This window comes from Stegodyphus dumicola, chromosome 9 (genome assembly GCF_044657685.1).
Source record: "Stegodyphus dumicola isolate Sdum_Otavi_A_Nest chromosome 9, ASM4465768v1".
NCBI lineage: Eukaryota > Metazoa > Arthropoda > Arachnida > Araneae > Eresidae > Stegodyphus > Stegodyphus dumicola.
The window spans coordinates 172,246,803-172,271,257 of record NC_140776.1 but is presented as its reverse complement, the minus strand read 5'-3'; the positions used below and the strand labels follow the sequence as shown (position 1 = coordinate 172,271,257).

The 24,455-nt window shown below is 31.2% G+C and overlaps 1 protein-coding gene across 1 annotated transcript in view; it reads right to left on the bottom strand.

Annotated features, from left to right (window-relative positions):
- The window catches only part of LOC118195849 (uncharacterized), a 137,247-nt gene that overhangs the window by 46,907 nt on the left and 65,885 nt on the right, over positions 1 to 24,455 (bottom strand). Inside the window, exon 8 of the mRNA XM_085823141.1 lies at positions 18,797 to 18,989. Coding sequence (XP_085679267.1) covers positions 18,797 to 18,989 — 193 coding nt within the window. The remainder of the gene's footprint in view (positions 1 to 18,796; positions 18,990 to 24,455) is intronic.

Here is a 24,455-nt window from a genome sequence, read left to right as displayed (position 1 = left end):
TTCCATACCCAAGGACCCCATTCCGGATATGAATTCCTGGGGTATTTATAGGATTCCTTGCCATGTGGTTTATGAGGCATACGTTAGAAAAAAGAAAACACAGAAGTCTTCTGTTGCGCAACATTGTTGATCCGAAAATCACACTTTCAATTTTTCTGCTGCCAAAATTATTCAAAAAACATCTTCCATTGGAGAACTGGATTTTCTAGAGGCATTTCACATTCATAAAAATCTTTCTGTTCTAGTTAACGATCCTAATTCCAATCCAAATTTGCCTTCGGCCTTTAAAGAAATTATGTTTTAGTTCTGGTTTCACCAACAGATGGCGCCACTTGCTTATTCTTGTCCAGGCTTTCTTATCTTATCTAAACATTATTTCCTATCTTGCTCATTTGCGGTTTTGCAGCTGAGGATGGTGGTTCGGTAAAACAATCGAAACTAGTCCTTTGAAAATTTTATAAATATAACGCTAATTTTTGTTGTTTGACTTCTGAATTAGTATAACTTACTAGTATGGATTCACCCTTTTAAGATAATCCTACTATAATAAAACTTAGGAGATAATATAATCGATATTATTTAGTAAATAAATTATATATATATATATATATATATAGTAGATGTATATGATGTTGGCTTTTTAGGGAAGATGAAAAAAAAATCACGCTTCAGTCATGACCGAGAACCGTAGATGACGATTGGTGCAAAAGTCACAGCTGACTTGATAGTTAAATGATTTTTATTTTGCTAGAAATGGTTATTTAGATGCATATTTTTGCTTAAAACTCGTACAACCTTAGGGTTATTAAACATGCCCAACAATTTCAGTATACGTAGTTTACATTTCAAGGCAATAAAGAAAGAAGAGGAAGAGAGAGACGTGGTTTGCTCAAGCAGTAGCTAGCGAGAAAAGGCAATGCAAAGCAATGCGTACTCATTTGAGTTCTATTTATAACCGGAAAGTCATTGCGTTAACTCTTTCTCATCGAGAGACGACCAAATCTATTTTCAACAAACATCGAAAACGCCCGTGTTTACGAATTTGTCTTGGAATAGTTTTCCTTTCCCCCTGCCTGGTAGATCCATTGTGTGCAGTTTCACCTTAGGGCCGGATTGCACCTGCGAACGTCAATAGCTTTCCGTATTTCTCCTTTATTTGCTTCAAAAGAATGACTGACATGTCTTTTAACAACTCGCGAAACCAATGAGCCATACACTAACATGGAGGGAAAAGAACTAGGTAGAAAATAAACGAGGCGTTGGGACGGTTTGCAGTTGCCTGAATGAACGGGCGCTACGGGCGACTTCGATGCGAAAGAGTTAATCCTGAGCAGCGATTGGGCTAAAGATGTCGCTATGCATAGAAATTGCAGGGAAAGAATAACGAAACATGCAGCAGAATGATTCAAAATGGTGCAAAGCGCGTCTCTAAAGTGGGGTTGTGTTTAATTAAAATTTAAGTATTTGAAAGTCTGTTGCCAATTAATTCCAATTAAGTTCAATAATTTTGTCTCATCTAAAATGCGTCATCTAAAAATAAATCCGCATTGCGCCATTACATAGGAGTAGCAGTGCGGATATTTTTTAACAGATCTCAACTGAAAATTTAAGCAAAGGAGCCAACTCTACAAATGCCTCTCGCCTAAAATGGGCAACTCCTGCCTTCCTCTCTCTATGCTACTATGAGTCTCATAATTTTTATGTGCACCATATTAATGTTTATTTTCTTCATGTGTCTGCATCATTTAATCGTCTGCATCGTTTATATGTGTACTATTTGTCATCGAGTATACGTTCTGCATATATGTGTGTACTGCATCGTACAGTGTGAACTATTAGCACCATTACGTCAAGTAATCTTGTCACTATGCTGTAACACGTATCTTTGTATGCTCACATGTGTGTACTATTACCTGTTATGTGAATTAATAACTTTATTGCATCATGTACTATTACCATTTTATTGCATCCTGTATATCATTGTATCATGTACCTTAGTCCTTAATTTGCATCTTGTATATCTACGCGTTTTCTTGTGCGTACTATTATTATCATGGCTTCATGAACTACTGTCATCACATTGCTTCACGTATATATGCGTCCCCTATTGAGTGTCCTCTCAGTATCACACGCGCTGTTTAAATAATTACGTGCTATTATGCGTCTCATAACATCATCAAGTGTTTCGTTTTTATGTGTCCACGTTATTTAATTGTTTGCATCGTGTTTATCTATGTGTGTTCGGTGTTTATTTAGTTATGTGTATTTTAGTGTATCTTAGTGTACCTTTTTGTGTGTTTAGTGCTTTATGTGTTTCTTTATGTTTTTCTTTATATGTTTCCATTTATGTTTTATGTTTATGTCTTATTTTGTTCTACCTCTGTAACCATAACCTTCAGTTGTCTCACGTTCTTACAATGTACTACATGTAGTCTAGCCCTTGTATGGCCATGTTAACTTTTAAGATCCTAATAAACTCCCGGGGCGGCCTCATGGGGCTCCAGGGAGTTGTTGCCTCTACACATTGGAGGACGCGGGGTATATGCCTGTTTACCTATGTTAGACACCAGGCGCCCCCGTCCTCCGTCACCTGTCACCTGCCTTCCTCTCTCTGTGCTAACATGTGCTTCTTCTTATTTCTCCTCTTCTTCCCTTTTCTAATGATGTGACTATGACTAGTTACATATAATTGTGGGGGCGCATATGGCACCCATTAATGATGATGCGTAGAAGAATATGCGCTCTAAAAATTAGTAACCAAGGAACAAAATTGTGTATTGAAATCTACAGTCACATCTGCTAAGTTTTTTCTCCTCCATTATGCCATCATGTACGTCTGTGTAGCTATTTTGTAATCTCAAGATATTTACAGAATTTGTTACATATATAATGGTTTAAACGTATCAGTGAGGGTTTCTATATGTATAATTTATTTTAGTTAAGTAAATTATACATATAGCAATACACAATACATATACAATATATTATACATATAATTATATTGTATAATAATCTTAGGAACATTTGCGCTAGATTTAAGTTTTGACAATACTACTTGCATACTTCTTTTGCTATTATAGGTAAACATTCTTTTTTAAATTGTGTCATTTTCTTATTCCTTTCGTTTTTCAATATACATACAGGACATTTGCTATATAATAAATTTTTCATTTTCATTTCTAATGGCACTTAAAATACCAGTCTAAAATGTTTTTAAACAATTCATCGAAAGCTGATTTATCTATAAGCCAAGATATGCGTGAGGTTTAAATGTAATGGCTAACATAAACTTTGTGGAGTTTATATTGTATTCTGAGTTCGAAGAGAGATTGATAAATAACAACCACTGCAAATATAAATTGTAATTAATTTGCTACCAGCCACAATTTGTGTCAATTTCTTATTCCTTTCGTTTTTCAATATACATACATGACATTTGCTATATAATAAATTTTTCATTTTCATTTCTAATGGCACTTAAAATACCAGTCTAAAATGTTTTTAAACAATTCATCGAAAGCTGATTTATCTATAAGCCAAGATATGCGTGAGGTTTAAATGTAATGGCTAACATAAACTTTGTGGAGTTTATATTGTATTCCGAGTTCGAAGAGAGATTGATAAATAACAACCACTGCAAATATAAATTGTAATTAATTTGCTACCAGCCACAATTTGTGTCATTTTCTTATTCCTTTCGTTTTTCAATATACATACAGGACATTTGCTATATAATAAATTTTTCATTTTCATTTCTAATGGCACTTAAAATACCAGTCTAAAATGTTTTTAAACAATTCATCGAAAGCTGATTTATCTATAAGCCAAGATATGCGTGAGGTTTAAATGTAATGGCTAACATAAACTTTGTGGAGTATATATTGTATTCTGAGTTCGAAGAGAGATTGATAAATAACAACCACTGCAAATATAAATTGTAATTAATTTGCTACCAGCCACAATGGTGTAATCGTAGCTTCATAATTGTATTTTCTTTTTCAAAGAATTCTCGCGTGTTTGACAAATAGAAACGTCTACAGTTAAGTAACTGCTTTCTTTATCACCTATAGATCATGATCTACTAAGCTTCTTTTCTTTTTCAGGGAATTCTCGCGTATTTGACAAATAGAAACGTTTACAGCCATGTTTCCCAACGTGGGGCCCACGCCCCACAAGGGGGCAATGCGACTGTTAAGGGGGGCAATTCAAAAATGGACTCATGCGGAGTTTAAGGGGACAAAAGGCTTTCTAAATATGTTTCATGAAGTCAAAACTTTTCGAAATTTCATTTTTTATTCCCCAAAATAAAGAAAAAGGTAAGTGATGTATATGTAAAAAAATTTTTAAATTGCGGTGCGTTTTAAATATTTTACAAGGAATTCTCGCTGTAGATATGAACATTTAAATGCTTTTAAAGGTATTTAAATAACTGACACATTATGCTCTCCAGACATGTCTCGCACATTTCAGCCAACAAATTTACTTTATTTTTTACTGTAGGAATGGCAACCGGTATATTATTCTTCCCTTGAATGGCAACAGTAGCTGCTTTCAGCTTTGTTTATATTGATCTTATATTTATTTCTTTCAGCCCTTAGTGAAATGAGGGGTGCAAGCAAGAAAAAACGTTCGTCAATATTCGGAGGCATATTTAAAATTTGGTTTCATACCCACTCCATAAACGGTCGACTTTTGTCCTTTTATGCCAATAAGGCCTGACCAACAAATCAATGAAACTAGGTCGTCTTGAGGCACATTTGAAGGTGAAAAATAAACTGATATTAATTCAGTTTTTAATTATTTTCACACTTTAAGGAAAATTTTTGAAAAAAGAGTAATATTAAAGTGTCTATTCACTGCTCATAATGCAACTGTTAATCGCGCTCTTGAGGCTATTTGTGATATTTCATTAATCATCGCTTAATCTAGGAAAAGCCGTACTGTAGGGGAGAATTTAATCAAGCCATCAATATCAGCATTTAAAACTGTTCTAGAAAAAGATGACAAAGACGTTAAAGCTATGCCACTAAATAACAATACCTTTTTTTAGAAGAAAGATTAAATGAGTGAGGATATTGAAATACAACTTGTTGAAAAGCTGAAAACAAGAAAAGTTTCGGTGCAAATGGATGAACCAACTTTGAGAGACAGTGAGGCCGTACTTGTAACTTGTGTAAGATATATTCATAAAGGGGATTTTGCCGAAAAAATTTTCTGTAAATCATTAGAAAGCACTACTACCTCCAAAGATATTTATAGTAAGCTAAAAAATATAATACATTTTGTACTGCAGATGGTGCTCCTAATATGATAGTTGAAAAATAAAGTAAAGCACGGAATAAGAAAAAGGGGTTGCTTAAAATTGATAAAAGGTGAGAATCCAGAAATTCTTCCTGCGCATTGCGTTATTCGTAGAGAAAACCTAGTAGCTAAAAACAGTTCGCCTGTTCTAAATGAAGTACTAAATTTAGTTATAAAGTGTATCAATGCTATTAAAGCTAGGGCCAAATGTGAACGTCTTTTCAAGTTATTTTATGAAGAACAAAATGAAGACTATATGAGACTTGTACTTCACACTGAAGTAAGAAGGCTGTCGAAAGGGAACTGCTTGGAAAGATTTATGGAACTATTTGATACTCTTAGTTATTTTTTAAGCGACAAACCTGAAATGAAAAATCCGTTAACGGATGATAACAAGGCAATTGTGAGTTATTTAGCCGATATCTTTGAAAAATTAAATATATTAAATAAACAACTTTAAAGAGCAAATAAAACTTATGATGCAAAAAGAAGATATTTGGTTTCATTATCTTTGTTGAATTATGTCAGCCATATACTATTAACTATAGAAAGTTTGAAAAGTCTCATTGGCTCCAAAAATATGACGCGACTACCACTATACTTATTATTGTCGATCATCTGAAAATTTCATCGGCTGATTTAAAAGATTTTGTAACTTAATTGATTTTCCAACATGGATGATGCAGCCAATGCTAGTGGATTTGGCTGACATTTCAAATATGCAGTAAAATGGAGAACTCGCAGAAATGCAAAATGATGAGTCAATTAAAACTTTATTTAATATAAAAGGAGCGATGATACAGCTTTGTGAGGAAACCAGAAGCAGATATCCAAATGCAACAAAATTTGCAAGAGAACTATTGTTACCGTTTCCATCTTCATATTTTACTGAATGCGGATTTAGTGCCATAAATGATTTGCTGCTAAAAAAAAAAAAAAAAAAAAAAAAAAAAGAAAAGAAAGAAAGAAATCGGTTGGATATAATGAATCCGGGAGACTTGAGACTCAAGTTATCTAAATTGGAATCTGACATAAAAGTTCTTTGCAGCAAGTATTAAGTGCAAGGAACTCGCTAAATTTAAATAAGAAAAATTAGTAATACTTAAAATAAAAAACTTTCACTAAAATAAGTTTTTTCTTGAATTTCAGGTCTCCATGTTTTGAAAGTTCACTTACTGTGTTTGCTCATAAAATTTCGTAGTTATTTCTTCCTAAAAGCTATCATTCAAGTTTCTTTCGTGAAAATTTCAATTTTTAAATATTAAAAATTATGTATATGCTAGGGAAGCTTAACATATTTAGAGAGGATTAGGTGGGGCATAGCACAAAAAAGGTTGAGAAACACTGGTCTACAGTGTAGTAAACTTGCTTTCTTTATCACCTTTAGATCATGCCTATGCTAACTAGGTCATTTAGTTTTCCCTTTGCCATTTAGTGATGCTGTCGTGCTCTGTTAATTAAGATCTTTAGTGTTGATATTAGTACAGTACATTGCTACACTAATTAAGCAAATTAAAAGAATATGTAGGGTATGATGATCTAATTAAAAATATTTAAGCATTTACTGTGGATTTTCTTATGAACCATTTTGGTGAATCCGTTGCTGAAAATTTTAGGAATTAAAATTAATTTATCTGTTTTATCTGTTTATCTGTTTTAATAATTTATCTGTTTAAATAATTTATCTGTTTAAATAATTTATATGTTTAAATAATTTATCTGTTTTAATTTATTTGTTTTAGTTATCTGTTTTTAGGAATTAAAAATAATTTATCTGAGACACAGGAAACCTTTAGCATACTCAAGCTGATGTAATCTGATCTGAAAGCAATAAAGCATGTTTACTTCTGTTTTTAAATATTCACATTCATATAATTCTGTCAACAGGAACTGAAAATGAAACTAAGTGCAATTGTCGTTTGAATAATTCTATGCATTCTTATTTATAAATTTCTGTATTTGTGGGTTTTCGTTTTTATTTTCGATTCATTAACACAGGCATTCCTTTCATGAACCTGCATCTATCCTTATCGTTGCCATTCCTAATATGAAAGAAAAAAAAGCTGCTTGAAATGATAGGGACTAAAAGAAGTACTTTTCTGTGCACAAGGCGCCACCTACCACCAAATGCGAATTGGTACATACGTATCTTTGCAAGAGATTTGGTTAAATTTACTCCCTAATGAGAAGTATAACAATCGCGAAAACTTTCGGGTGTCATATTTCAAAAAAATATCTATTTTGATAGCTGTCGAAGCCATATAAACGATGTTTTTGTTTGACATCTGCACATTTGTACAGAACAATTCCTAATTTACAGAATCTTAATTATTATTCCTAATTGCATAATGGATTTAAAATGAATTCAGAAGGGGAATTTTCGTGACGTCTGTACGTACGTATGCATGTATGCATTTATCTCCCATAACTTAAAAAACAAGTAGTTGTTAAAATTTTGTATATGAGACTGCTATAGCATCTAGTTGTGCACCTCCCTTTTCCGTGTCAATCGGCTGCACCAAAATAGCCACCCCCTTGCCCATTTCGGTGAACTAATTTTTTATTCTTATATGTTATTTAATTGGCTGTTCATTGCTTTGAAATTGATTGAATTATATTGCTCTTATCTTCCGATTAGGGTTTTTATGCCTTTAGTTAATCTGCATGCAATAGTTGTAGAATTATTAGCAAATGAAAAGTGCAAATTGAGCTAGACTTAACGTTGTGGCTATTATTTGCATTTGAAACTTAGTAGCATAGTGAAATAAGTCAGTTAGTGCACCAAGTAAATCATTCATGCCAATTTAACTTAAAAACATGATACATTTTTATTTAAAAATTATAATGTAAGTGTCGAAAATGGCCTATAAATCATTCATGTCAAAGATACGAATTTTAAAAATTTACAACACTGCATTATTTTAGACAGAACAATATTTATAATTGTACTACTACACTGCATTTTAGACAGAACAATTTTAATGACTGTATTACTAAATTTTATTTAAAAACATGCTAAATTTGTATTTTAAAATTATAATGCAAGAGTCGAAAACTTTCTGTAAATCATTCATGTCAAAGGTATGAATTTTAAATTAATTTATAATACTGCATTTTAGACAGAACAACATTTATAATTGCTTTACTAAATTCTATTTAAAAATATGCTAAATTTTTATTTTAAAATATGTAATTTTGATCCATATTTACAACATATAATTAACCTATATGCATGAATCTTAAAGGGGTAGTTTCTTTTAAAGTTTATTTTCCGAAATGAATTTGTTAAAAAAAAAAAAAGAAACATTTGTTAGTGTTTGAAGGTTTTGATTACAAAGGCTTTAAGCTTTTGATTCCACGTTGAGCCTTTGTACAAATTTTCTTAGATTACAAAGGCTTAAGCGATTTTAATCTAAAGCAGATCTTTCATTAAAATCGTAAACTTGAATAAGAATCCTAATCTAGGATAAGAAAACGGTAATTCTCAATTCTGTAAATTTATGGATTTAATTGTACACATTTTAGATGTATAATTTTAGAGGAACAAATATTGATAAAGCATAAAATAATAATTTCCCCTCTTAGGGAAAATATTCAAATGTGAATTAAACGCTGAGAAATTATAAATTTATGCTTATTTAAGCGGAAATTTATCCACTTTCTAAGTTCCCTTCAGAAATTTTTATACACACTAGCACAATACGTTCTGTTATACATATATGTGCTGTTTTTATAAATATTGCAGACTGTAATTTTAAGGGGACTCATAGACCTTAAACCCCTCATGATCTTCGAATATGTGACTATTGTAAGAATTGAGATATTTTATTTATTTTAAAAGCAATTACTTCCAACTTTTTACAGCTGACTTCATGATATAGCTGCTTTGGAAACTAGTAACCAGAAAGTTTGTGTTGCCACAAATATTTTTGTAATTTAATCCTCTTTGTGACAAAATATTTCGCCATATTTCCACCTTGCGCGCAGGATATTTTAAAAATGGCTAATGGTATATACTTGAAATTTGACGGAATTCTTTATATGGGCACTATTTTCTAACTGAACCAACAATCTGATGAATATTTTACTAATGAAAAATTTTATGGACGAAAACATTACAAATTTTTTTAATAAAATACATTTTATAAATTCAACTCAAAATAAAATAAAAATTTAACATGAAATGTTTAGAATTTTAGGTTCACAGTAGTTTCCAGACGTTATAAAAGCTATATATTAAATATGGAATTAAATTATGAAACAGAATGTTTTAAAATGTGCGCGCAAGTTGGAAACATGACGAAAAATGTTGTCACAAAGCGAATTAAATTATAAAAATATTTGTGGCAACACAAACTTTCTGATTATTATTTCAGAAAGCAGCTATATTATGTAGTCGTCTGTAAAACGTTGGTAGTAATTGCTCTTAAAATAAATATGTTATTCCAATTCTTGCAACAGTCACCTATTCGAACATCTTATGGGTTTTAAGGTGTATGAGTCCCCTTAAGGGAAATTGCTTGGATGGAAAGCTAACATTCCAAAATTATGAATTTAATTTTACATAAGCCATGATTCTTATGAGTTACATTAATTCCATTAAAATACATTATACACATGGCACAACATTTTCATTCTAGGATATTTATGCTGCAGATACGCATATTCTGAAAAGTAACCGAATAAAAGGTATTTTTGCATACACCATTAATAGCAATGGATAACTCATTTTTGCACATGAATTAATCAGAAAATACATTATAAACTATTGGCATTACAAGCATTACGAAAGCATTTCTAGTCGCTATAACTTCAACTAATTCAAGGGAAATATTAAGACAAAAAATTATACGTATCTAAAATATTTTTTAGCTTTTAGAGCATGTAAAAAAATGCTACTTACATGGCAGGAGATGGTTAACTTCCCTCCAATACTGAGTCGAGAAGAATGATAGACTTTCTTCTTACCTAACCGTCTGCTTTGCCTGTGACCGTGAAGTAAGGTAAATGCCAAAACGAAGTATTTTTTAATACGCTTCCTGCTCAGCATGAGCGGTTACGCAGTTGTAAAAAGGATTCGGTCTGAATAATGAACAGACTTCTGACGTACGGCTTCATATGGTTCATCGATCCGTTTAAAATGTTCATGGTAATTTTATTTCAGTGTATTATGTAGTTTAGAGAATAAAAATTTCTGTAAATTTTAACTGAATGTAGCAAGAAGCTATTTGAAGTTTTCTTTTTTTTTTTTTTATATAGTTTTCACCTTGAGAGCCTATAAAAAAGAAATCGAATATAATGCCATAAGAAATTATGGTGCTATTCGGTTTCGAGGGCCGTAAAAAATCGCCAAAGTATTGTTGATGCCAATGCTGCCAAAAATAATTGCGGCAACCCTAATAATTGCGGCAAGAAAGGAAGTATAATAGTAAATAACTATTTAAGATGGATGTTTTAATTTAGATGAAAGGTTAATTTCATATAATATTTTTTATTATTATAATTTATATGAAAAAGGCTAAACATGACTGAATGGAAGCATAAGAGTAAATAACTATTTCAGATCATTATTATAATTTATATAAAAAGTGCTAAATAACTGAATAGATGCCTGCATCGCTATTTCTCTATCGACTTATCGCTAAAGCATAATTTCATCTTGTTGGTTGTTCAAACGTAATTTTCTATAAGGAATGATGCCTTTACTTTGAAAATATACACGGTAAAGTGCAGAATCGCTCACTTATTTGTTTGCCGCTTTTTACAAGGTTAAAGCAATTGTATTTTTTCAATTTTCTTTTACATTTTAAGTGAAAATAGGTCGATGTGTACATAGATAAACTCAAAGGTGTGCGCACTGCCATTTTTGTGCAATTCTAGGATTTTTTTTAAGTGAAATTAGGTCGATGTGCACATGGATACCGAGTATGTGCAATTCTTAAAAACGCGTCAAGAAGTAGGTGATTCTGCACTTTACCCAAAAATTCTGTTGCCGAGTTTTCGTCATGGCCAATTCCCAAATTGTTAAATCCATAGGATATCGAAAAAGGATTTAAAATCAAAAAAGGACTTAAAAATTAAACTAGTATTTCAATGGCATCTTAAGGAATATAGAACTATATAAACTTACGCAATCTGAAATCAGCGCGTACGCTCGATTTGGCGCGCTGTTAAATGGGCAGGTTTGCTAGATTTGGCGCTTTGGCGCGTACATTTTCGCTGGATTTTTTTACGGCCCTCGAAACCGAATAATACCAAAATTATTTAAGTGCTAATTCTATTCGACTGTGTGTTACTGATATAAAATGTATTGGTCTGATCAAAAATGTATTAGTGATACAAAATGTATTAGTTAGAATTAATTAATATTATATTTTGCTCCTAATAGCGTTTGTTTGGTTTATTTAATGACGGCAAAGTACTCAAGGGCTATCTGCCTAAAGGGAAGGATGCCTTCGTGGAGGATTTTTAAAGGGAACCAGCCTTGTATACATGTTACACTTGGGGAAAACCACGAAAATGCCCCTGGAGCCAGCCCGTTCGTCCGGATTTGAACCCCGACCGAACTATTAGTGTTCAGCGACTTTGAGTTGGTTGGTTGGGGGGTTTATGTAGTAAAACCTTAAAGGTAATACGCATCCGGTCGCTGGTGAGCCTCTTAAGAGAGAGTAACTGAAAATAATTGCTCTTTTACGTTTACATATTAATTAATTTTCAGTTATATGCATGGATTAAAATAAAACGAAAATAACAGAATTGTAAATGCACATATTATTTTACACTCTTTTGCAAAAATACTAAACGTTATACAGTCGTATTATATAAATATATTATTTTAGTATGTTGTTTATTTCCTCGTACAGCTGTCCCATTTTCTTACAATAAACTTTTTCAAATGGCACATTAAAAACAAAAAAGTTCACAAAATATACCAGCTCTTTCAGTAAAGTCCAGGGTAGCGCAAAATCTGTTACAGCTTTCGCCGGCTCATTTCAATATATTGCTGAAGACAGTGTGTTGCTTAAGAATATGCCTTATATTATCTAAAGAAGCTCTTGTTAGATTGGCAGCATTAGCCGGAAAGATCACGTCTTTCTTTCTTTATATGAAAGGTCCAAAGAATTTCGAGTATTCACCTGCATAAGGATGATTGATAAAGATGGTTAAAAATAATAAAGCTTGATAAAGATTCTTTCTGTTTCCAACAACTTCTAAAAAAAAAAAAAAAAAAAAAAACTGAAATTTTTCAATTTTAAATTACGTCCAAAGGGGCGTTTTTTTAACGTTTTGAGTGTTTGAGTGTTACCTTTATTTATTAAATATCATGTTCTTTGCACTTAAACCATAAAATTCAGTTCAAGAGCAATATCGCAAAATAATGTTAAATTAAGCATATCTTTAGAATTTCCGATATACACAGTCTCGCGAGCTGGAGATAAAAGTATTTTTTTTCTATATAAAGTTGCCATTTCTCGCTTTTAGAGCATTGAGTTTGTAAATCAAAAATTCGTTAAAGTTTTACAAAATATAAAATCTATAATAAAACAAATTCCAAATTTGGGATTTCAGATGCCCATATTCGCAGTAGGATTTCGTCATTCAAAATTCGATGGCTCTATGTACCATTGTTTTATCACAATGCGAGAAATAGACAATCATTTATGCAGATTTTTCATTATTTAATTTCTTCAAATATAATGCAGGACTCTAACATTTTGTGGCAACAGTTTGAAAAGTGAACCGACGTTTATGAGTCCGATGCAAAATGCGAAAACGAAAGCAATAATCCTTCGGGACTGAAATCCCTTTGGACTAAAAAAAAAAAAAAAAAAAAAAAAAAAAAAAACCTACTTTTTTTTCTCTGAACTATAAGGTTTTTTTAACCTCAATAAATTAAGATGTTGTTATCTGTTGATGTTTCAGTGAATAACTTGGTTTTAAGTATTTCTCAATTTTGCTTAAATTTTCCATAGCAAGATTGTTGACCTTTCGCAGAATCTATTTTAGAAATTAATATTTATGTTATTTTCGAAAATGCTGACCCGTTTCAGATCTTTTTTAAGCAATCGTAAATTTAGTATAACAAACTGAATTAACAATTCAATTATGAATCTTTTCTGTTTTTCCTATCATTTTTGTTAAACAAATCAGCGTTTTGGACGATTTTCTTTGCAGTTTTCCTCGATGCATTTTCATTTTTCAATATAAGGTGCAGTAAATAGGATATTTATGAAATAATCGTAAGACATCTCCGTTTTCTATCATTAAAATAAGACACATACTTTAGTTTTTTTCTTTCTTAAACAACAGAGTAATAAAATTAGTGAAGGTGGGAGAAAAAAGAAAAAAATTAAATTTCAACAACTACCTTTATTCTAAAAGTAGAAAAAATACAAGTACACGAAGAGCACTAAATTTTCTCACTATTAATACGTGAATACATTTTTGCTCGGCACAAATATATAAATGCATATGCACTAAAACGAACTATAAAATTCAAAATCATAAACATAATACGTTGAAAACATTGTAAAAAATAAATGGACAACTCTGCACAAATTAAATATATTTCAACAGCACAAATCTAATTCATATAAACATTTTAGTGGAGCATAATTTAAATAATATTTGCTTTTGATTTCAATGCAAGAAGAAATATGAATTTCTAGTAGAGTAATACAGAGCTTTAAAATAGAAACGTTTATTCTAATTAAACACATTGCACGGCAGTCATGAGATGTTCAGAGCAATATTCTTTAGTAAACCGAAAAGCAATATTTTTTGGCAAACCAGAAAGAATATCGTTTGATAAAGCAGAAAGCAATATTTTATGGCAAACCAGAAAGAATATTGTTTGGTAAACCAGAAAGCAATATTCTTTGGTAAACCAAAATGCAATATTTTTTGGCAAACCAGAAAGAATATCGTTTGGTAAACCAGAAAGGAATATTTTTGGTAAACCAAAAAGCAATATTTTATAATAAACCAGAAAGCAATATCTTTTGGTAAACCAGAAAGCAAACAAAAAGCAATTTGTTTTGGTAAACCAAAAAGCAATATCCTTTGGTAAACCACAAAGCAATGTTCTTTGTTAAACCAGAAATCAATATTCTTTGGTAAACCAGAAAGCAATGTTCTTTACTAAACAAAAAGAAATTTGCTTTGGTAAACCAGAAAGCAATGTTCTTTACTAAACAAAAAGAAATTTGCTTTGGTAAACCAGAAAGCAATGTTCTTTACTAAACAAAAAGAAATTTGCTTTGGTAAACCAGAAAGCAATGTTCTTTACTAAACAAAAAGAAATTTGCTTTGGTAAACCAGAAAGCAATGTTCTTTACTAAACAAAAAGAAATTTGCTTTGGTAAACCAGAAAGCAATGTTCTTTACTAAACAAAAAGAAATTTGCTTTGGTAAACCAGAAAGCAATGTTCTTTACTAAACAAAAAGAAATTTGCTTTGGTAAACCAGAAAGCAATGTTCTTTACTAAACAAAAAGAAATTTGCTTTGGTAAACCAGAAAGTAGTGAACATTCTTTGCTAAACCATAAATCAAGAAAATTAGGAAAGCAACAAACTTTGTTTGGCGAAGATTTAGTCAAGAACTCAATCGATATGATGTCCGTAAAAGAGGAAATTAGTAAGTCTTCGATAGCTAATCATAACTGGAAACTTAAATATATAATTTTTAATTTATTTCTAAATCTGGATCTGTAAAAATTATTCAAAACGCTTTTTCAAGAAGTGAACTGGATTTTCTTGAACTTTTTCACATTCACAAGATTTATGTTGCTTAGTTAATAACTTTATCCAATCTTTTCTAACGCTTTTAAAATTATATAAGCAGCAAAAATAGAAACAAATTTTCTTTGCTCCTGATGAAGAGGGACTTGTACCTGTATGGCCTCAAAATTGATTGAGATCATGACAAAATGCAAGCCAGAAACAAGGTTGTTTCTTTACTAATTTTATGTTTCACTTTGCCATGTTTTTCTTCTGTTTTCGTGAATCAATATTCTTTTGGATGCCAGAAATAGGTACAGCCATGAAATGAAACTGCAAATCTACCCCCCCCTCCCCGAAAAAAAGTTATAGACTCATTTAAAGTACCAATATATAACACCGAAAAGAGAATTACTACATTAAACGGCTTTATGCAACAATGAAAATTTATAGTATGTAGACAAATAAGAGTAACAGTTTAGTAAATTTAGAAGAGAGAGACTAAAATGTAGATGAAAAAAATAACAACTGGAAACAATATCAAATATCAAAACCTCTACAGAGATTTAATTTTCTGAAAAACGTTTTTACAAAAAAAAAAAAAAAAAAAAAAAAAAAAAATTATTGATTTAAAAATATATTTAAGGTAAACTATATATTTTGGACCTCAAAAGATTTAACACAAATGTACTTCTTTGCCTCAAGAAATACAAAGATATAAGGAATGCATATTTACGACCTATTTAAATCAATGAGATGTAAAAAAATCTACAAATATCCGGATGTTCTAGAATAATCAGTCATCTTTATATCCGAATAAGCGTTTTTTTTTTTTTTTTTTTTTGGTAGTAATGCTGAACTAAAATTTTGGTTTGTATTTAGAATGTATTGATTTACATTTTTTTGGGACCTTACCTCCTAAATATCACAGCTCATGTAATCAGATACATCTGTACAAAACGTCATTAATTTTAGATTTCACTATTCCTAGCTCTATTTTAATTTAAAGTGGTGTTCATGTTAAAGATAAACACATTTTCGAAACAATTCGAAGTAACTGAGACTCCAAATTCTGAAAAACTGAAAGATATACACAGTTTTGAACGAAAGAACATAAATCGCTATTTGATGGAAAAATTCTGAAAACTGGAAGTCCCTGAGGTAAATGTAAAAGTGAAGTACTTGTCAATCACGTTTCCATACTTTAGAAGAGTAACTGTGCTCTAATAAATCCTAATTTGATTAATTGAGGTCTCACATCACTTAAAGGACTGGCATTTATTCTAATTGAAGTGATAGAAATTCATGTTTGGATTTGTAGTATTTTATTTCCAGGAAAGACTGCAGAGTTAAAAAAGATGTATTTGATTTCAGTTAAACAAAATATAAAATTGCAGTTTTCGAAAAAATAAAACAATGAAATTACATTTAATTTGCCTAAAATATTTAACCAAAATAAAAGTATGAAATAAATTTTTATTTGTGAAGACTCTACACATCTGAATACTTCTCCTTATTTTTATTTGTATTACATTTAACATATTTATAGGTTTATATCATAAATTAAAAAAACAATTATTTTACAGATGAATATTAAATGCATATTCTGTTTCGTTAAAATTAAAACTACATTAAATGAGAGAAAAATGATAAAATAATGAAGCATAACTTAATAAAAACAATAATATTAAATTAATTAATTGAAAGCTGATTCTTTTTAATTAAGGTATATAATAGCTTTATAAAAATGCATGGTATGGTATTATCATTTTATATTAATAAATCGAAAACAAAAATTGAAACATTTAAACAAATTATCAAGCTTATTATTTATTGTAACATAGAAAGGGGAGGCGAATTCGGATAGCTGCGGTTTCGGGTATCTGATGTTCAGATAATGGGAATTCTACTATCCTCCGAAACACGTTCTGAGAGAAAATGCAGGTTAATCGTCTAATCATATAACCCAGCTTTTCATGTTAACTACCTCTTGGTTGAATAGATTTTAATCCTCTGTTTGACACGAGGTTTTACTAAGAAAGCCGAGATTTCGGAAAACTGCCTCGAGAAAGAGGTATTGATGCACGTGTATATACACTGCGAAAAAAAAGGGGACAGTTCTATATATCCCGTTCTGCCGGGCCGATTCACGAAATTCAACTTGTGTTTTTCATATTTCGAAAGCAATGTATTAGGTTGATATATAGCATCATACTAGCATAGGTATTTTGACACAAAATCGGACTTTTTCTGAAATGGCATGGCAGTTTTTTTTCCATATTCCGATTCTGTGACTCAAATTACGCCGAACTGCCAAGTTTTGAAAAACATCGCGCGAGTATTTTTTAAAAAATTAGCTCTCAAAATTTTAGCTCCTCAATTTTAATTGAATTTGATATATAATTATTAATATCTCTTTTTTCTATTAAATTTATTTGATTCCTTCTTTCAGAATTCAAAATTTAGGCTTAATTCAAACATAATTCGCACATTTTTTATGATTTACTTTTAAAAATTTGTACTTTTAAATATTTTTTACAAATTTTGTGAAAACATTTTTATATTATAACGTATAAAAATTTTTACATCCTTGTAAAGTGAATGTTTTTCTAGGCACACCTGCAAAAAATGAGAGTTTTTTTATTCAAAATGTTCTAAGATATGCATGAATTTACATATTGCAGCGTTTTGAAAATTGGCAATTTTTTGAGCGATAATAACGCCAAATGTGGTTTACACACTTCGTTAAAATTATTTGAAAGTATGAACGACGACTTTTTTTTCCCCCTCGTCTGCAATGCAAAACAGGAAAGGAAAATAGGTTGCCATAAATTAAGAAGTTCGCCAAGTAAATTATTCTTGGCGCAAACTGAAAAAAATACGCCAAGATAAATTTCTGATATTTTTGTCCGTAAATTTCGTACGAAATTTTAGAAAACTTAATATCTAGGCATAATTTGAGTCTTAGAATCAAAATATGGAAAACAATTGGCATGCTATTTCAGAAGAAGTCCGATTTTGTGTCAAAATGCCTATGTTAGAATGGGGCTATATATAAATATAATATGTATCCTAAATCGCGCTTTCGAGACGTGTAAAACACAATTTTAATTTCGTCAATCGGCCCAGGCAGATATAGAATTTTTTTTTTTTTTTTTTTTTTTTTTTTGTGCAATATACGTTAAACATATATATACATTCTTACAGACAACACAAAAAACATTATATGCTAACAATTTTCCTAAAATTATAACAGAATAAAAATACAGACACATGCATTTATCATTCACTCGATTGGACATCTTATGAAGTACATATCCTTTGAGAAGAATGGCCTAACTCTGATCTGGTTCATCTGCGTAACGTTAGCTAGGAATCCGTGCCTTACACGAATTTGATAAGAACTTCATAAGGAGACAAGATTTTAATAGGCCTTGCTTTTTTGGACAAAAGATATCTGTTGTACAATGGACAACTAGAAACTTTGTTGCAACTTTACAAATATTGTAAAGCGTTATTATTATGCTTTACAATATTTTAAGTATTAAAAATTCATTTGGCAAAGGTTGTGAGATGTCTAGTACATTATGAGTATAAAGTAAAGGAATCGTATTCCATCAGAAAAGTACAGGCTTCAGAAAAGTCAATTATTTCAAAGGCAACATATACAAAATAAGCACCGTTTCAATAAGTATGATGTGTTAATTGAGTTCTAGTTGGACTTAATCTTTGTTGCGTGACCGTTCATGACCTGGCCATTGGAACACTTGTCTTCATTCTTTTCCCTTTTCGAAATTCGAATTCTGGTGAGATTTTGTTGGCTTGAATGAGTGACGGTAGAAATTGTAAAACAGGATAAAGAACACAACAGCAGTAAAAATATGGATATAGACACTACTCTTTCTTGAGCTGCATCCTGCAAGTGGTGTTATCACAGTCGCAAAAATGAAGATTATGATGAACTGAGTCTAAAATAAAATCAGAAAGGAAAGAAAGGCGTTACTAGAATTGACTGATACGATTTTCAGTAAACACAGATTTTAATATTAACCAAATAAATTACTGATATCTGAAAAAATATAATAAACTGCAGCACATTTTTAATTAAACTCTCATGCTGAAATTCAAAACAAACCATTTATTCTGTCATTTCAAACATTTTCTGTTTACAATGAAAACTGTTGTAAAGTTCAAATACAAAACTGAGTTATTTGAAAATTAATTCATTTTAAAACCCTTTCCTTCCCTTGGAAGCTACTTTTCATTAGTTAAATAAACAATATAAAGAAAATCGAAATTTCAACGACATTATAATATTTTCCTTCCTTATACGAAGTAAAAGAAGTTCTGTAATTGCGAAAGATTTACGGTATCATATTTCAAAGGAAATATCCAGTAGAACATGTCACAGCTTTCGAATCCATTTTTTTTTTTTTTTTTAATGACACATACACGTACACACAGACTAAAGGACCTTTCTTTCCCAAACGGAGGAGTGTAAAACGGATATAAAATAAATGCATAAGAGATTTCTTTGTGACGTCAGTACGTCTGTACTTACGAATGTATCTCGCATAACTGAAAAACGATTAGTCCTAGAATTTTAAAAATCGGACAGTTACAACATCTAGTGTGCACCTCCGTTTTTTGCTGCAATCGGCCGCAAAAAACTTATATATGTAAAATATAAAAAAACCTGATTTTTTTCACCACATGACTTCCTTGTATTTGAATTGAATTAAATTATACGCATTTTTTCTTGCATTTCATTTAAACTTATTGGATTGAATTAAAACTACTTCGCCGAAGGCGCATAAACTACAATAGAATAAATGCATTCTTTAAAATTCACTCTAGTATTTGTTTACCATAGCGACACTGGCGCTAGATTCACTTAACAGTATTAGTAATTATATAACAGTTAACTTATATAATAATTATATAACGGAAACTAAGTTAACTGTTGTATAATCCAATAATTATATAACAGTTATATATTTTGTTCATGTTATAACTCAGAATGCACAAAATTTATATCATTTAAAGAATAGAATTATCTAATCGTTGCCACATGTTCTATTCAAATACTATAATAAAGCTAGAATGATGTATAAAAGAAATTAAGCAAACAAAACAAAAATGAAACAGTTTTTCACAGACGATTGAGTATTTCTCATTTAATTAATTCAGTTCTCACTTCGCGAGAAGGCAAAAATGCATAAAATCTCAAAATAAATATATTAAAAATTACGAAGTAAATCTTAAACACTTATTTCCTCGAAAAAATTTCAGAAAGAATTAAGCATGATTTAATTAGCAATAATAAATGAATGCGTTATCTTTGTTGTTGCGAAGCTAAGTTTCTCTAGATTGGCAACAAATCCACTAGTCTCCAGTTTCAAATGTAAACATCAATGGCTGCCATTAAAAAAAGGCTTAGCGGCACTTAGACAACTTTAAAATTGTTGATAATTGAAAAAATATTGCATACAGATTTACTAAAGGCATAAAAACCTTAACCGGAAAATCAAAACAACATAATACAATCATTTTTAAAGCAAAAAATGTACAATTTACAAACATATAAGAGGAAAGAAACCGAGATCATTGAGCCGGGTAACAGAGTGGATATATATATAAATATATTCATATACGTTTGGTGCGGCCGATTGCAACCAAAATACGAGGTGCATATCTACATGTTATAGCAGTCCTATATACAAAATTTCAACGTTCTGAGGCTACTCGTTTTTGAGTTATGCGAGATACGGACGTACGTACGCACGTACGTATACGTTCATACAGACGCCACGAAAAATTCTCTTCAGAATTAAAGCAGTTTTATAATTTTTTTGAAGGAAAAGAGTATTTTATTCTGTCGTTACGTACAGATATCACGCAAAAAAATCGTTAAATTGCATTCGATAGCGGGCAAAATGGATATTTTCGTTGAAATATGCTGCCTAAAACTTTTCGCGATTACAATACTTCCTTTTTACTTCGACAAGGAAGTAAAAATAGGACGGCTTTGCTCTATGCGAACCAGCAACCTTTAATTAACTTTCTGCAATTCAGGATCTCCCCGCCCCACTAGACCAGTACTTTCGAGAACATCCCAGCCTAATTACGTAACCGCTTCAATAAATAACGAATTCTAGCCATTTTGCGTCAGAAGTTCCTCTCTCCCTCTGCTGTTAAGATTCTATGCTACTGCGCTTCTCATCTTTCTTCCCATTGTTAGAATAGTTATGACGTTAAAAGCCTAGATTTCATTGTATTTAGTTTAAAACACTATTTGATACGTAATTAGGAGAATTTCATCTAAAAGAAAAATTATCGGCCATTTGAATTGAATAAAGATGTGCAATTAACAGCAAAATCCTTCTGTGCCATCATTCTGCTGTACTCTACTCAGCCAAACAACGCCTGGACTCTGATGCCAAGCTTCGTCACTCATGTGCCCGACTGCCAAAGTATCATATATATATGTTACCGTGAAAGACCGAAATTGAAGAATGTCGACTTTCACCGGAGAATGTCAACATTCACCAAATACGTCAGTGAAAGATCGAATATTTCTTTACATTCTTGTACATTCGGACCCTCACCGGTGTATGTCGACAATCACAGATATGCTGTGGTGTAGGTCGAAAAGAGAGGAGTATATGTACACGCTGCCATTCCAAAAGGAAGTGTTCCACAAATAAATGCAGTTGTAAAAGCAAGGGCCTCTTGTGCAATTCAAAGTGTCATAATAGTTTAAGTTGTTGCAATAAATAAGATTTGAATCACATAATTTGGTAAGTTTATAACTTCTATTATTTTCCTTTCTCATTTTGAATGTACTGTGTGTTTTAAGTTCTTATATTCTTAAATTCTTATTCTGAGTTTCAAGTGCGTTTTTATTTAGTTTCAAGTGCGAATAAATTACGGAGAAGGAAATACAATATTCTTATATGTTCAACATTCACCATTAGTACATGTGAATGTCGAAATTCACCGGTGTAATTCAGAAATAAGAGTATTTGGAAAATATTTCGGACTTACACCAAGCGACTATGTGAATGTTGACATTCACCGGTGAATGTCGACATTCTCCAGATTTCGGTGTTTCACCGTAACATATGTATATGTAAAATATAAAAAATACGATGGCTTTGCTCTATGCGAACAGGCAACCTCTAATTAACTTTCCGTAATTTTAAAATTTCCCTAGACAAGTACTTTCGAGAACATTCTGGCATGTTACGTAATCGCTACAATAAATGAAGAGTTCGCGCCATTTTTCGTCAGATTGCTTTTCTCCTCCTGCTGCTTAAGAACTTTACTGCCGCTCTTCCTGTCTGTCATTTTTTTTTTTTTTAATAGTATGACGCAGTAAATTTAAAGTTAATCCTAAGTCTAAACTACTATCGCGTATGTAATCTTGGAGAATCTAAAAGAATAATGATTTGCCATTTAAATTGAATAAAGGTGTGGAATCAAAACAGCTTGTAGAGACTTTAGGTAATTTTTGGAAGCAGGCAAGGTGAAAAATTAGCAACATCTTCGTCGAGAATCGAACCGTTGACCTCTCATTTACGCACTGAGAGTGCAGACCACTACACTACGAAGGTTCGCTAAGAAGGTGGGAGAAATACCTTATAAGCTAACTTCTTCTGTGTCATCATTTCATGCCAAACTTCATATGAGTGCCCGGCTGCCAAAATATTACATATACAGGAAAGAACTCTAATTTTAATTGTAATTTTTTTAAAATTGTATTTCGTGCCTTAGGCTTTTCTGTATTTTACAATTTTTAATGAAGATGTTTTGAGTTTTTATGTATTTTTTCCTTGCCGCGCAGTGAAAACTCAATTGATTAAATGAGAAATATATATGTCTAATGAAATTCGAAGAAATAAGTGTAAATGAAGTGCAACAGAAAAGGTGCATAATTTTATAAGCCATGCAAGGAAGTCATATGGTATCCGCGTCAGATGTTTTGGTCAATTATTTTTCATTGAAGAAATATTAATATTCGAAAAATAATCATCAAAGTCAGTAAATACTGCGCAAGTTTTGAAAATCCCATACTTACTCGAAAAGCCTCGGTATTTATATCTTAATTTATACTAAAAATTCGTAGGATCTTATAATCGTTATATGATGTCGTTAAATGAAATTGTACGAGTGGAAACGACTGATTATCATATTAAACAAACTATTATATAACTCACTGATCTATCGTTATTTATACATATAACTTGTGTAGCAGAATGCTAATTAAACTTATTATTGAGCAACTTAAGTTTAGAGCAAAATCAGCAGCACTGGTCGTTGGGTATGCTAAGAACAAGTGCGTAACAATTTACCACTGGCATTGATCTTTTGCCATAGTTAACGACTATGCTACTTCATGAAAATTCTGAAAGAAGAAGGGAAAACTAATATTATCTTTCTTATAATAACTACAAGACAAAATAAATATTCTGTTACGCTTTTACATTTTAAATTTATCCGAAAATGCAAGAGGATTGTATATGAAGAGGTCTAATTTTCAAGAAAATACGGTATGCAAAGAAACTGAATAATTCTGAATTTATCCCATGATATGATATCGAGAGAGAAAATTATAACTCTTCGTAGTTTTTTGGTAAAATTTAAGAATAAGACAGAGAATTTTTAAAAACAAACTTTTTAGCTTAAAGGGGCAATTTCTGAAAAGGGCTATTACTTTCGTTTTGCCATTTTGCGCCGTCCACTATAAAACGGCGTTTCACTTTTTAAATTGTTGCCGACAAGTATTAGAGCACTGTATTTATTATATTTCAAAAAATTAAATATTGAAGAATCTGCATTAATATATGTATGTTTTCTCGCACTATGAACAAACGACGGTACCTACAGACATCAAATTTTGAATAACGTATGGCTCCACTCAAATATGTGCATCTGGAAGCTTATATTTGGAATTTGGAATTTATTTTTTGTATTTATTTGATATTTTGTAAAACATTAACGAATTTTTCTTTAACAAACTCAACGGTTTCAAAGCGAGCGATGACAACACAGTACGTAAAAAAAGAAAAACATTTTCATCTCCATTGCGCGAGATTGTGTTTCGGAAATTCTAAAGGTATGCTGTTTTTAAACATGTTTTTATATTACTGTTGAATTGAATTTTATGGTTTAAGCATAAAGAACATAATAGGTAACACACAAAACGCTAGAAAAATGCCCCTTTGAGTTTGAGTGTGCTACAAAATCTGAAAACTTTCATATTTTTAGTCCAAAGGGGCTTTGTCCCTGAAGAACCATTAATTTACTTTTGCGATTTTGCGTTGAATCACTATAAATGTCCGTTTCACTTTTCAAGCTGTTGCCACCCAATGTTAGAGTCCTGGTTATATTTGAAGAAATTAAATAATGAAAAATCTGCATTAATGTATGTA